General features: G+C 49.2%; 1 protein-coding gene across 2 annotated transcripts in view; it reads left to right on the top strand.

Annotated features, from left to right (window-relative positions):
- Window positions 1–15370, top strand: part of LOC146808595 (tyrosinase-like) — a 510585-nt gene that overhangs the window by 249834 nt on the left and 245381 nt on the right. For both annotated transcript variants that reach the window (XM_085620648.1, XM_085620647.1), the window contains exon 3: window positions 2597–2798. In XM_085620648.1, coding sequence (XP_085476774.1) covers window positions 2597–2798 — 202 coding nt within the window. The remainder of the gene's footprint in view (window positions 1–2596; window positions 2799–15370) is intronic.

Here is a 15370-nt window from a genome sequence, read left to right on the forward strand (position 1 = left end):
CTTGAGAAGCGGGCCAGGGAATGAGCGCACTGCAGTGGGCGAAGGGGCTCGTGCACTTGCCTTATATCTACTGGTGCATGGCTCTGCAGTGGTTCAAGAGGTGGTGCACTTGTGTTTTATTCTACTGGTACAGGAGAATATTGCAGTGGGCGAAGTGGCGCCTGTACTTTTGTTATATCTACTGGTGCACGGGGCTTTGCAGCGAACTAAGGGGCGCACTCCCCCTTGTTATATTCTACTGGTATACTGAGCATTGCAGTGGGCGAAGGGGCTCGTCACGGGGCATTGCAGTTGGTGAAGTGGCGCCTGTACTTTTGTTATATCTACTGGTGCATGGGGCATTGCAGCGAACAAAGGGGCGCACTCCCCCTTGTTATATTCTACTGGTATACTGAGCATTGCAGTGGGCGAAGGGGCTCGTCACGGGGCATTGCAGTTGGTGAAGTGGCGCCTGTACTTTTGTTATATCTACTGGTGCACAGGGCTTTGCAGCGAACGAAGGGGCGCACTCCCCCTTGTTATATTCCACTGGTACACTGAGCATTGCAGTGCGCGAAGGGGCTCGTCACGGGGCATTGCAGTGGGTGAAGGGGCGCGTGCATTTGTATAGTTGTACTCGATTTTACTGGTGCACAGGGCATTGCAGTAGGAGAAGAGGCGCGTGCACTTCAGCTATGTTCTACTGGATCATGGGGTAGGGCTTCCCTCCTTCATTCCGCACTTGTTAAGGGGATCTGACGGTTTGTACAGCGCCTTCGAAGCACACAGGGCCGGCTTTAGTGCTGGTGGCGCCATGTGCGACAATGCTTCAGCTGCCCCCCCCACTCTTTCATTCTTCCCTCTCTTTCTGTCTAGCAGTTCTTCTCTTACTGAAAACCTTGACATTAAGATGGGCTTCTCACTCTCTTTCCTCTACTTTCTTTTATTTGCTCCCCTGTGAAATGGCCCAAAAAAGAAAATCATTTGTGCTGGAAATGTCGTATTTTAATTCTAAGGTGCAGCATCTGGAATACAAGGTTAATAATATGAAAAATAACTAAATAAAGTAAGACAGTGGTAGTAAACTGGCCAGATTGATTTTATTCACACCCAAACACATTAGCGCCACTTTTACAGAGTTTGCCAGTGAAGCGCTATTTTTGTTGTCTTGGCTTTGTTTTCCCTGGGCTTGCAACTAGTGCACCAATCCTGGAGGTACTGCAAAGTGTGGATTGGAAAACAAAATGTGTACTGCGGCTCTGCGTCCAGGGATGTGGTCTTTTTACCATACTGCTAACGTTTTGTAAGGATATCAGCAATGGACATTGAAATGGGACCATTCAAGGCCCATTTCAGGCAAAAGCACTCACTGATTTCTGAATAGTGAGTGTAAAAGCGTTAAGGTAACAATGTTGTTCCTGCTTGCATCTCACATGGTTTGCTAAATTTTGCATTCCCCTATGAGTGTTTGCTTTTTCCAGGATGATGTTACTTTTTTTGTAGGCTGCATATTGCTCTTGTCTATTGTGTCATTTAAATTGAGTCTCATCCAGGTGTTTATAGCCGGCAGCAATTGGGTTGTAGTTGAAGGCAGTGTGAGGTTTTCTCAGTGGTGTTCAGTTGGGGAGAGGATGTGGCACTATGGCCAGAGCTGCTGAATTTGGAACTGTGTCCTCATGAATTGTGTGTGGGAGGCTCTATGTGTGTGTGTGTGTGTGTGTGTGCGTGTGCCTCTGTGTGTGTGGCTCTGTGTGGGTGGTTTTTTTTGTAGGTGGCTCTATGCGTGGGTGGCTCTGTCTGTGTGTGGGTAACTGTGTGTGTAGGTGGCTCTGTGTGGGTGGCTCTATTTGTGTGTGTGTTGCTCTATGTGAATAGCTCTGTGTAGGTGGCTCTGTGTGGGTGGCTCTGTGTGTGTGGGTGGCTCTGTGTGTGGGTGCAAATGCAATAGGTCTCGCATTTGAGAGAGATTAAGCTATTGACATTGTAAATAACAATGCCGTTTCTTTAAATGTTTTAAAAACAAAAACATAACCAAAAATAATGTCATGAGCAATGCCAATAGCTCTAACTTTAACAATGCCGAGACCGTTGCATTGTAAATGCTTGTTCTGATAGTTCGCAGAAAGGGTGAGAAAAGGGAAGTTGTCCATCTTGGAGAAGTTGTCAAACTAGCATGCTGTCATTCCTCATAAGTTCTATCTGTAGGAGCTACCACTCAACAAGGAATGACTTTGGCAAGGAAGAGTTGGACATGGAGTAATGAGTATTTAGGGTAAGTAATCAGGGCCTTGACTCATTCCCATGAGAGGAAGGGCACAGAAACACATATCTGCAAGACGTGTAGTGTACATCTACACCCAGGAAAGGAGGGGCCGCTTCATGCACAGGTACACAGCATCTGATAGGCCTGGTTGGAGCACGTACCCTGAATGCTCCCATGCTTGTGGCACCACTGAGTAGGGGGCTTGAGCTCAGCAAGAGAAAGGGCAGGGCCTCTCTTACAGTTCTTGGCTGCACTGCAGAGACTTGCAACAAACACATCCCCATATCAAGCACACCTACCAACCCCAGAAATGAAGAACCATGTATAACTCCGCCTTCTTTTATTTTCTTTCAGATTGCATGTGGTCATTCGGTTGATAATAGCTTTTGCCTACAAGAAGAAGACCCCTCCCAGAGAGCACCCCTTAGGAGGGGCCCTGCAGCAGCAAATAAGTGGCCCACAGCAGCAGAAGTGAACGACACACTGAAATGGCGGGTTTATGACAGGCGTCCATTCAATCAAACGTCACCTGAATGCTTTCGAAGCACTCTGGAAGGTAGGCAGAGACATTGTGCCACATGTTATCACTTTTTATCGCATTACATTAAATGACATTCATTTACTAATAGGCTTCAAAGGGCTCATGACATTTTCACTCAAATAAATGATTAATAAAAACATGAAGTTTCAATCACCATTCTAAAAATGTTTTTGCAATACACAGATGTCGGCTGACAGTGTGTTACTGTTGTGACTGACCCAGCCCTTCAGAAATATATGACTCATGCTGAGCCTTTATACCTGCACTGGGAGAAAATGGGCTGTTGGTTGAGGGGGTTGTGAGTCCTTCTCAAGCAAAAAAAAACAATCCTTGTCAGGGTGAACCACAAATGTCACCTAATGAACCTGAGCTTTACCCTCCGGTAGTTTGCCGCAAAAGCACCCAGGCTTAACTTAGAGGCAATGTGTAAAGTATTTATGCAGCCATAAAGTGAAAACACTATACAAGGAAACCAATTTACACAAATATAGTGCAATTATTTCACATATAAATGACAAGGATTCAATTAGTAAAACTGGATATATGCAATTTCCAAGATTTAGGTACAAAATAGTGTCTAGAAGCACAAATCGCCAACTGTAGTTATCTGGTTGCACTAAACTGGAACAAAGTCACAACTTCAGGCCAACCACGATGGAGCAAGGTCCGGATACTGGGACCAGGTTAGGCACACTGAGAATTGTACCGTACGTCCTGGGTGGGAGGTGTTGCACCGTGCAGCGACGGTTCTGAGGACTGATGCGGAGTTCTGAGGAACGATGCGGGGTTCTGAGGAACGATGCGGGGTTCTGAGGAATGATGCGGGGTTCTGAGGAATGATGCGGGGTTCTGAGGAATGATGCAGGGTTCTGAGGAATGATGCGGGGTTCTGAGGAATGATGCAGAGTTCTGGGGGAAGGATGCGGGGTTCTGAGGAATGATGCGGGGTTCTGAGGAACGATGCGGGGTTCTGAGGAACGATGCGGGGTTCTGAGGAATGATGCGGGGTTCTGAGGAATGATGCGGGGTTCTGAGGAATGATGCAGGGTTCTGAGTAATGATGCAGAGTTCTGAGGAATGATGCGGGGTTCTGAGGAATGATGCAGGGTTCTGAGGAATGATACAGGGTTCTGAGGAATGATGCAGAGTTCCGAGGACTGATGTGGGGTCCTGCATCTAGTTGTGTCCCGCTGAGGCAGTATTAATGGAGAGCTGCGAGGGATCAAATGCCAGATCCTGTACTGAATTGCGTTGTGCAGCATTGGTTCTGATGAGGAGCAGTGAGGGCTGCAACGGGTTGTGTCGCACTGTGTCGGTTCTGATGGGGACCACAGCTGGGTTGACAGAGCACCTTTAGCCCCACTTCCAAGGGTTCAGGACTGGGAAAGCACCACTTGGGGGTTTAGACTCACAGCAGGCAGACTCCAGGTGCAGAGGTCAAGGGTGTTCAAGCCCTTGGAGTCACTCTGGTAGTTCTAGGTTTAAGATACTGGTGCAGTCCTTCTTCCTCAGGAATCAGGGCAGCAGACTGGTCCTTCGTGCAAGTTGAGCAGCAGGGTGGCAGAACAGCAGAACAGCTAGGCAGTCCTTCTTGCAGCAGGACAGCAGGGCTTCAGTGCAGCATAGAAGCTGCACAGTCCTTCCTGGAGTAGGGCAGTAGAGCTGTCATTCTGTGTCTTCCGTAGGTCCAGAAATGATCTGAAGAGCTGGGTCACAGGGTCTCACTTTTATAACCAGTGTCGCCTTAAGATTGGGAGAAGTTTCTGAAGTTTCCCCCTACAGAGGTGTTTAGAATTTCCTGCCCTCCTGGCCTGATCCCTGTCTCTCTGGGAGCACACAGGCCTAGTGCCTCTAAAGTGCAAGTGTGTTAGGTGACAGCTCTGCTCCCTCATTAAAGCATGATGGCCAATCCTGCCAACACCCAGACCCTCTATTGTGATACTATCTGGAAGGAATACACAAAGGCCAACTGCCAACTACACCTAGTCATGGGACCCAGGAACAGGCTACAGGCATCAAATGGTTGGGACAAGAAAATGCCAACGTTCTAAAAGTAAAAAGAACAAATGATGGATGGAATGATGAACATTCACACCCTGTCACAGATCTGGGCTTAATCTATTGTTTTTTGCTCATCATGCAACTCCAGCTTAAACCCAGCCATATACAAATCAGTCTCGACCCTGCTCCTCATGGGAACAGTCCAGACAGAACTGCCAAGTCATGTCCCACTTGGAATGGAAACAAGCATCCTGGGATCAGCTTCGGGGTACTACCCCTCATCAGCCAGGATAGCTTAAATCCAGTGGCACAGTGGATACAGGACCCACATCCAGACATAGCCTTCCCACTTCAGGCGACAAAAGCAAAAAGAACAAATGATGGACAGAATGCTGAACAATGTAAACATTCACCCCCAGACACAAAGATCTGGGATTAATCCATTGTTCTTTTGCTCCCCACGCCACCCCAGTTTAAGCCCAACCATATGCAAATCAGTCTTGACCCTGCCCCCAACGGGAACAATTCATCCCAAACTGCCAGGCCAGTTACTCCCTGGACTGGAGACAAGCATCCTGGGGAATATACCAAGTCAAAGATGTCTGTAGACAGCCAAAGCACAATAAATCAGATCAAGGAAAGGGGTACTGCTAAATACACATCTACCAATAAACCAATGAAATTCAGGGATCCAGAGTAACCCAAGTAAAATGCCATTGGAAAGACTATAAGGACAAGCAGAAGGTACATCCAACTGATAGTGGTAGGCAAAAGTTTCAGTGTTGCCCAAATGTTCCTTGAAAATCTCATACCAGGAGCTGCTATATCCCTGAGAGAACGGCTATGCATGAATGCAGGAGCGTCCTGACACGAAGACTCATAAGCGGTGGAGATTAATTGCTTGATTCATTGACAGATGGTGACTGGAGCACCTCCTTATTTTCCCCCTTGCTAAAAAAAAAATTCTATCCAAGGTTAATCTGGAACTTTAGGGTGAATTCTAGGGCTGCAATATATCATAATCAGGGAGGAAAATTAGACATGGAGCAGGAACACTTAGGGCCATATTCACAAGGATCTATCGCCGAGTTAACTGCACTTTATCCCAGTCAAAGTTGCGATAGACCCATCGCCCCAATCACAAGTTGGTGTTAACATTCCACAGCACCAGTTTTCCCGCGATGACAGCCGCAAAAAACATCGCCACAGATGACCCCCGCAACTATCGCTAATGAGATGCAGAGTAGGCATTCCCATGCCAAAAGCTGCTACAACACCACTCTACAACATTCACAACGAACAGACAGAACTTCGATAAGAACACAAAACAGATGATAAGGCGCGTTAGCCCCAGGAAAATAACACCTGCTCTGACCTGGTACAAAGTTGGACCACAGCCTGCACCACAAAAGGGAGCCCAGCCCAGAGCCACACCTGAAGAAAAACAGATGCACCCGGGCAACTGAACATGCGGCCCGGAGGGCCGAAAGGGCAACAACACCCACCGCCACCACCCCCAGGACCCCCCCTCCCCGGCACCCCCCCCGACCAAAGACATGCCACATCAGCTACACCTAAACATGTACAAAATAATCCTCTTGATGTCGCACAATCACAACTGGTGACATGCATGTGTCGTCACAAAAATGAGCATCACACATTCACTTCCGAAGCAACAAATGAAACTTTTATTAAAATTTACACTGAAATGACACATGGCGGCTCCCCTCGGGACAATCCGTATGTCACAGCCTGCAAGACAAAAATCATGATCAGAAGGTGTGTTCTGGGCACATCAAAGGACAGAAAGAGTGCGAAGGAGAGAGAGAGGCAAGGAGGGAGAGAGAGATTAGAAGAGAGGGGGAGAGAGAGCGAGAGAAGAAGAGAGGGGGAGAGAGAGAAGAAGAGAGGGGGGAGAGAGAGAAGAAGAGAGGGGGAGAGAGAGAGAAGAAGAGAGGGGGAGAGAGAGCGAGAGAAGAAAAGAGGAGGAGAGAGAGAAGAAGAGAGGGGAGAGATAGAGAAGAAGAGAGGGGGGAGAGAGAGAGGGAGTGCCGCCCCTGCGCACCCAGGCCACACTGCTCACCTGCTGCCACCGGTGTGTCTCCACCCACTTGCCGGTATCTATAGAAGTTCACCAGGTCACACATCTGAGACAGACCCGTCATCTGAAACAGAGTCCAGATACATGATTGGGACAGTACACACAATTGCACAAGACAACATCCCCTGCCCGCCCATGCACACCCAGACAGAGGTACCCCAGCCCCTCCTGCCACCCATCGGAGCATGCCCGCCCATGCACACCCAGGCCGCACTGCTCACCTTCCGCCACTGGCATGCAGACAATGAGGTCCCACCACGTGCCGCTGCAAACCCACAAGCCCGGGGCCCGCGGACATGGCACCCTCCACACCATGCAGCCCCACTCCACAGGCCACCAGGTCTCACGTTTGGTGCCGGGTCTTGATTACTCCATGGCAGAGGACATACCAGTGCACCCAGCCTCATCGCAGGCTGCATACCCGCTCAGCCCAATAGGTTACACTAACTCTGGGATCCCGGAAGTTACGCCACGTGGCAGTAGGCCTATGCTGCCCGCAGGCTCTGGCCTACACTGTGGTCCAGCAGGGCACACAAAACCTGAGCTGTCCGGACCGCCGGGACGGGGCATCATCGCAGGCTGCACACCCGCTCAGCAGCTTAAGGTGCCCCTACCTCAGTGCACCCAAAGTTACCGTCCCGTGGCGGGGGGTCTGTGCCGTTGGCAATGATCTGGGTGCCACTAACCCTGTGCAACCCCAGTCAGCGCCACGTGGTGGTAGGCCTGTGACGGCCGCAAGGCCTTGGGTGCCACTAACTCTGTGCGCAATAACTCATGGACCCTTTATGATTGAGAACCGTGGAGTGTCCGTCATCCAGTCACCACCGGCATGGAGGAATGTGACGTCATCAGCCCTTTATGTTGGCGGAGTCACATGGCCTGTGACACCTGTGCCGGATGGTTGTGGTGTGCGTGCAAACCTGCCCTCAGGGAGTGGATGTGACATGCTGACAACTAGACCAGTGACCTGCACACCACCAGCGAATACGCCTGCGAAGGGTAGAAATGAGGGCCCCCCTTGGAGCGTAAGTGGAGTGGTCTGGCCTGCCGTATGCCAGACCAGCGCAAGGCTTGCAACAATGACTCGTGGGCTATGGGCGTAGGTTAGTCCATGTCCGGACATGGAAGTAACTGATGCGTGTGTCCCTGTTGTAGTGTTCACGGGACCCGGTACACGATATGCAATGTAGCACCCTCTGACTGGCATCCCACAGGATGAGCATCATTTACGCAAGGGAAATCACTGTCCCTACATTCATACACACATTCATACATGAATGATGAAAGACATAACACAGCAGTGCGTCACTGGATGGTTATTGCACATCCAGTGCAGTTCTGCAGCTGGAGCGGTACAGGGCAATGCCGAGCACACTACACAATATAGGCCTGTGGAGGGCCAGGCAGAGTCCATCCAGGGATGACAAGTGCTGCGGGAGAGGAAGGGTACAGTCCGCAGTCTGGTCGCCGTGTCATTGGTCATCAAACAGGATATGGCAGTCCATGTTGCTGTCCAAGGTGAGTGCATCGGAGTGTATCGAGGGTCCGTGGAAGGTCATGTGGCCATGTGCGGCACCAAGCAGAAACAGGCCAGGTGGTGGAAATGAATCCTAATGCCTCTTGATCACAAACCCATCCACGTCCTCATCCCCGGATGTGTGCTCTGCCCCACCTGTGGGTGTTGCAGTACCAGCTGAGGCGCTGTGTGCCACTGACACATCAGGTGCTTGAGTGGATACGTCTGCTGCACTGTGAGGCAATGGCACATCGGGGGCGGAGATGTGGATGGTGTGGAGGCAGCAGCATTCATCTGAGCCATGCCTTGTGGCAGCAATGCCATGATGATGATCTGCATGGCATGGTAGATCCCAACTACATTTCGCTGGTGTGCAGCGGTGGCTGCCATCCTTTCTGCCTCCATCTGCACCATGTCCTCCATGAGCCTCCGCATGTGTGCCAGCTCATGGCTGGTTTCGCTGGTGCCCCTCTGAGAGGACAGCTGTTCGTCACTCCATGTCAGGACTCCAGCAATGTCAGTCAAGGCTCCTTGGAGACCATGGAGTGGGTCTAGACACCCTTGGATGGCGTCCAGTTTGGTAGCCATGAGGTCAAACCCCACCCGCACCTGCTCAGCCGTCTCCCACTTGGCCTCCAGCACATGGCGTTGGAAGGCCGTGTGTTGTTCCTGGGGGTCTTGGGAGACTGCTGGGGCTGTGGGTGCCTCCTGATGGGTGGTTTGGGTGGTGGGTGGGGTCTCCTCTATGCAGCTGGTCAACCCTGATCCTGAAGGTGAGTTGCGGATGATGTCAATGATATCTAGGAGAGCTTGTGCATCGATGCTGGGGTTGTCCTCCTCATCATCAGTGAAGAGTGGCTGGGACTGCTCTGCAGGGGGTGTTGACGCTGGCCCTGCAATGTGAAGGGGAGATGGAGTATTGCAATGTGTCCACATGTATGTAGCCGCATGGTACATGTTGACATTCAGACAGCATGGCATTGTATATTGTGACAGTTTATGGATCTGGGCGATGACGCAGAGTCATTGAGGGTGTGTACTGTGCTGTGCTTGATTGTGCATGTGTGCCATTGTGGCCATCTCCACACGTCCCCCCAGTACCTGGTGGTCACTCACCCTGTTGCAGTTGTGTCCTGTCGAGTAGTGTCGGGTCCACCAACTCCGGCCACAGTATTCACACTGATGACTGTCGACACTAGCTCCATGTCATCCAGCACGAGCCGTGGTGATGGGCCCCCACCTCCAGTCTGCATTGCTGCCTTCTGGTTGGCTGCGAGTTTCTCCTTGGTCTTTCGCTTGATGTAATTCCACCGCCTCTTGACCTCGTCCATTGTCCTCTTGTTTTATTTATTTTATTTTGAAAGTTTTATATAGCACGAACATGACCACCAAGGGTATCAGAGCGCTTTACAAATTATGCATCATAATGGTATATTGCAGATTATGCACAAAGGGTATAAACATACAAAAAAGAAAAGACCAATCGACAGAATCAAAGTCAAACATTGTCAAACAATCTTGTGAGGGAAAAGTAAACACATCAATAGGCAAAATCAAAGTCTAGAATTGTCCGACCTAATCGTGACCCAAGTGGCAGAACCGAGACAACGGGTATGGACCCAGAATCCGATGTCGGAGCCATGCTAATGCAGAAAGTTCTTCATCAGGAGCCCTTTGACCTCTTTTTTGAAGACGGTAGACGGGTTCATCCTGACTTCTTGGGTAAGGGAGTTGCAGATCCTCGGAGCCAACCTCGAGAAGGCTCGGTTATAGATCCTTTTTATTTTTTTATTTTTGAGGTTTAAGCAAAAGGGTGCTGGTGCTTCTGGAGGCACTAGAACCACAAGAGAGTTCCAGTTTCTGTGCAAGGTACAGCGGGGTCTTGAAGTGGATGGCTTTGTGAGCCATGAATGTAATTTTTAACTGGATCCGAGCTTCATAAGGAAGCCAATTCAGTTCCTTCAAGTCCGGAGAGATGTGGTGGTATTTCTTTGTACCAGTTAAAAGTCTGGCAGCGGAATTGAGGGTAGCCCTAAGAGGAGCCGTCATCGCTCTAGGCAGGCCACAGAGTGTTGCACTACCAGAGCCAAGTTTTGAGATCCCTAATGCTTGTACTGCAACCTTGAGGTCATGAGCAGGGAGGAAGGGTTTGAGTTTCCTAAGTAAACTGAGTTGAAAGTTCGCTCCTTTGTTGAGAGAACTGATGTGCTTCTGCATGTTCAGGCTTTTGTCTAGAATGATACCCAGAGATGATGCTGAGTCCACGAGGTGTGGACTGCAGTTAAGAGCCGTCAGCTGATTCAGCCATTGTTCCATGATGAGGGATTGGTTGCGGGGTAAGATCAGAAGCAATTCTGTTTTTAGAGCATTAAGCTTCGGGTGATTGCGTGTCAGCCAGCTTTGTGTTTCCAGCAGGACTGAGTTGAGGGACTGGATGTCTTCGTTGGAGGTGATCTTCAGGTATAGTTGGTTATCATCCGCATACATATGATATCGAATGCTGGATGATTTTAAAATTTCTGTCAGAGGCTCCATGAACAGGTTGTGCTCTCCAACGGTATTCACCTTGTCCACGATGTCCCGCCATATTCCAGTTTTGGTGCCCAATGACACGTTGGAGGTGATGAACAGTTGTTGATGGTGTTCCATCACCTCCGTGACTATAATCCTGTTCGCCTGAGGACTGAACTTCGTCTTCCTCGTCTTCTTGTACTTGCCCTTCCCTGTCCACAAGGTCCCGGGCTGGTCATCCGGGGTGCTTGTGGGGTTGCACTCATCCTCTGCGCCTACTCTGGCTCCCTCAATGGTGCTTGGGTGTTGGTCAATTTGTGTTTGGGTGTTTTTCTACTTTTATGGTGATTTCTCCCGCCGGCCAGTTGTGTGTTGTAGGCCTGGCGCTGCTTATCGCTGATTTCCTCATCGCGCTTTAGCCCATCGCAGGTTTTTGGGTGTTGTGGCTTGTGTTTTTATCTCCATCAGCCTATCGCATGGTACCACCTTGTTGTGAATGCCACATTGACACGGGGTTATTTTCCCGTGGTAGGCTGCGATGTGTAAAGTTCCGTTAACATTTTTTGGTGATGTTTAGCACACCTTCTTGTGAATATACCCCTTAGAGCGCCAGGTCCTCCAAACATCAGGGAAATGCGATGGACAACCTCCCAAAAAAACCTCTGTGTTTCAAAATGAAAGAGCTAAAGATTCCAAAATGCTCACAAGAAGCCCCCTGGAGACACTGGAGATCCAGGGGCAGGTCAGAAGATGACAATAGATATTTGATCCAAAGACGTTTCTGCTCAAAGCTCAAGAGAGACCGTCCAGTGAGAGTTCAGCAGGAGAAACTTAACGTAGCATCTACATCAAAAAGACACAGATGGAAAAATGCAGCCAGTGATGGGCATTGGAAGTCCTAGTGGTAGGCCTACAGCATTACTGGTTACAAAAAACGACACACAGCAACCCAGAAGCTGAAATGCTAACTGCCCAGCCTCCAGGCTGTCAATCAGAGATGGAGTAGGGTGGACAGAGAAAGATCTGACCAAAGTAAGAAACTCAGAAATTCATATATCCACCCAAAGAGGAAGGTGAGCCAACCTGCGCAAAAGAGGAAACCAAGGCTACTGAGGCCAAGCTGGCGTGAACATCTGGTCCTGTGCCTTCTCCTATAGAGTCTTCTTGTACATTCTTGGGCAGAAGGAAATGTTTGGGGTGAGCATACAGGGGAGCTAATGGCCACCTGTAGGACAGGTCACCCACAGCCTACTCGATACTGACCCTTGCTACAACCATGCAAGAGAAGGACATCCTCCCTTGTAGAGAACAGGTCTGTTCATGTGCTCCACTGATGGGACAGCAGGGAGAATCTCAGACCCTGAAACTGTGCCCTGTCCTACCGGTTGATTTAGGTCTTAACTACCTGGTTGTCCATCTGATCTGAACTAGTACAGTTTGCTCTCGGAGGTGGGAGTCACGTTTTGCAAGACACAGAGCACAGCATACCATTCCCACCAGTTGGACAAGTCATTAGCTTTCTATTGTGAAAACATTCTCTGACCCCTCTCCTCAGCCAGCATTTCTCCCTTTGGGAGACACTGCTCTGTGTTGAGCAATAGCGGCTGATTAGTGATATCTCACCTTACTAACCCTAGACATTTCTTTTTTTTGTAACTTTTTTTCTAGATTTTGTGTAAGGCACCATACAGAAATGGCATAATGCAATGACAAAGTGTACAATACATTTCACCCTTTGTTAAACTTACACACTGACACGCAACAGTAGGATCATCATTACCTACTTGGTAGGCCAGCAGGTTCTACAGATGATGGGTGGAGCTGCATTCAACGTACACTTCCATATTACATCCCCTCCACATGAGATCCCAATCAAGCACAGAGGATGTAAACAACAGTTACGATTATTGGGGCTGTGATCTGCTCGAGGGTGCAAGCATGAGGAGATAGTTCTGCAGTTGTTGCCATATGTCACGTTATCTTGAGGCAGGCGACTGCAGTGTTGCGTACAGCTCGCCGTTAGTGTTGTAGTGTGTGAGACTGTTAATTCATGCATGCTGATTTGTTGATTTGTGTCATATACGTCAGTTCAGTAAATATGCTCCGCCAAAATGTTGCTATCTTGTTGCAGGGCTATATCATGTGGGACCAGTGTGCGGTGTAGTGGGGTCTATCCGATGTAGTTTAGATGGCATGGCATACGCCTGCCAAAGGAATTTAAATTGTAATATTAAAAGATATCATATGTATTTGTGCACAGTATTTATACCACTGGGAATCAGTTAGAGGGTGCCCTAGGTCTTGTTCCCAAGTGGCGCGTGTCTTAGCGTCCCGAGTAGGGTAGAGCTTGGAAGTTATGTGGCCCTCTCCAGTATCTGTAATCAGCAACATCACAGGTGGGAAATCGTCTGTCTCTATGGGGTAGCTAGAGATCTGGGCTCTAAGTGGCCCTTGCAGAAGCTGTATCACAAAATGGTCCATTAAGGGAGCATTGAGAATTCATGTCCATTGGGGAAAAGGTCCCCGATTGTGGACAATGAGTATCTGTAGAGGGCTGTCCATACCAGGGCCTCCTGGGTGAAGGGATGCCATGGGTTCACAGCTAGAGGTATAGCCGAGGAGTACAGCAGATGGCCTCCCACCATCCGAATCAGTCACTGCCAGGTCCAGCTTGTGGTGGACAAAGGCTTTATTATGTGCAGGTCTCACGGCAGCCTGGCCCACAGCAATTCAGCCAGCAGTAGGGGCAATGAGGTCATCTTCAGGTTTAATGTAAGGAATCCAAACATCTGGGTGGTACCAGTGCAGAGCAAAGCTGCACTGGGCTACCAAAAAGTAGATATGGATAGTGGGGACTCCAAAGCCCCCACACATGTACGGAAGGAGCTTTGTGTGCCAAATGATTCTCGGCCGTTTGTCCCCCAGATAAGGTGTGTATGGGTAGTGTAGAGGGTCTCGAAAATTTTGTTGGTCAGCAGCATAGGAATATTATGAAACAGATACAAAAACTGTGGCAGGACCACCATTTTAACAATGGGTATGTGGCCCGCCTTCACAGGGGAAGTTTTAACCAGCGTTCCACCTTTGTCTTCAACCTGTCTATCGCAGGACCCTAGTTGAGACGTATTAACTGTTCCTTATCTCTGTGAACTTGTATCCCGAGGTATTTGGTTGAGTCATCACACCACAAAAGTGGAAATTCGGTATTTACCCTGCATGGTATTAACATGAGCGGAAGAGTACAGATTTGCCCCAGTTTATGTGTAGCCCGATAGGGCACCATAGCGTATTGGTTCCCTTAGTATGGATGACAGGTTCTTGTTCAGGTGTCGCCCATAAAGGATGATATCATCCGCATAAAGTGTAATCAAAATTGGCTTGGTTTTGAACTGGAGTCTTCTCTGAAGGTGCCGCTCCTGCAGCTGTCGTACCAGGGGGTCTAGTGCTATAATACATAGTAGGGGTGACAACGGGCAGCCCTGTCGCTTTCCCTGTATTAGGGTGAAGGGGGCAGTCAGCGTCCCATTAAGTTGGATGCGAGCTGTGAGCTCTGTGTACAGTAATGTGATAAGGGCTGTGAATTCCAAAGGAGGCCCATCTTGTGCAACGCAGCATGCAAAAATGGCCCTTCTAACAAGGCGAACATCTTCTCAGAATCAAACAAAGCTGCCATGGCTGGCAAGTTGTTGGGTATTCTATGCAATAGCGTGAACATTGTACGCAGGTTCAGGGTAGTGGGTCTATGGGGGACAAACTCAGATTGTGCCGGCGAAATGATTCGATCCATCAGGAGGGAGAGGGCGGTAGCTATAATTTTGGTCAAGATTTTATTGTCGAAGTTTAACAAGGAAAGCGGCAGGTAAGAGCCGCAATACTGCGGATCTTTCCCTGGTTTAGGAAGTAGTATTACCACTGCCTCGCGGAGAGTGGGTGGGAGTACCCGCTCTCCAATGCCTCCCGATACCGTTCAAGGAGATACAGAGCTAGTATACTGTGTCCCAGTAGTAGGCCAGTCACCAATAGATAGCTCCCCACTGTGTTCCACTCATCTCATGTAGATGAAATAGCACGCGCTTATGCATTAGTTTTGAAACTCCCCTGGCATATGTGCTGTAACCAGAGAAAAAGCAATGTGCTCCCCACGTGGAGGCATGTGTGGGCGGTGGGTTAGGGGGCAAGTGGGTCTCTTGTAAAAAGTCAATGTCCACCTGATGGTGCAGATAATGTAGCACCTGCTTAGCTTTGTGCTTATTGTTCAGCCCTCGTATGTTCCAAGTCGCCTCCCTAATGTCTGAAATAGGGTCAATTTGTGCATGTACCGTCATTGCATAAGCAAATGAGTGAATGTGAAAACCTGAACGTTTCTGACACCTATAGATGCAGGCAAATTCAGAGTGATGCTGCTTGTATGGATCAAACTGTGTTTTTTAAAATCTAAAATGCCCTGTCAAACCTTGG

This window comes from Triturus cristatus, chromosome 8, assembly GCF_964204655.1.
Source record: "Triturus cristatus chromosome 8, aTriCri1.1, whole genome shotgun sequence".
In the NCBI taxonomy this organism is placed as follows: domain Eukaryota; kingdom Metazoa; phylum Chordata; class Amphibia; order Caudata; family Salamandridae; genus Triturus; species Triturus cristatus.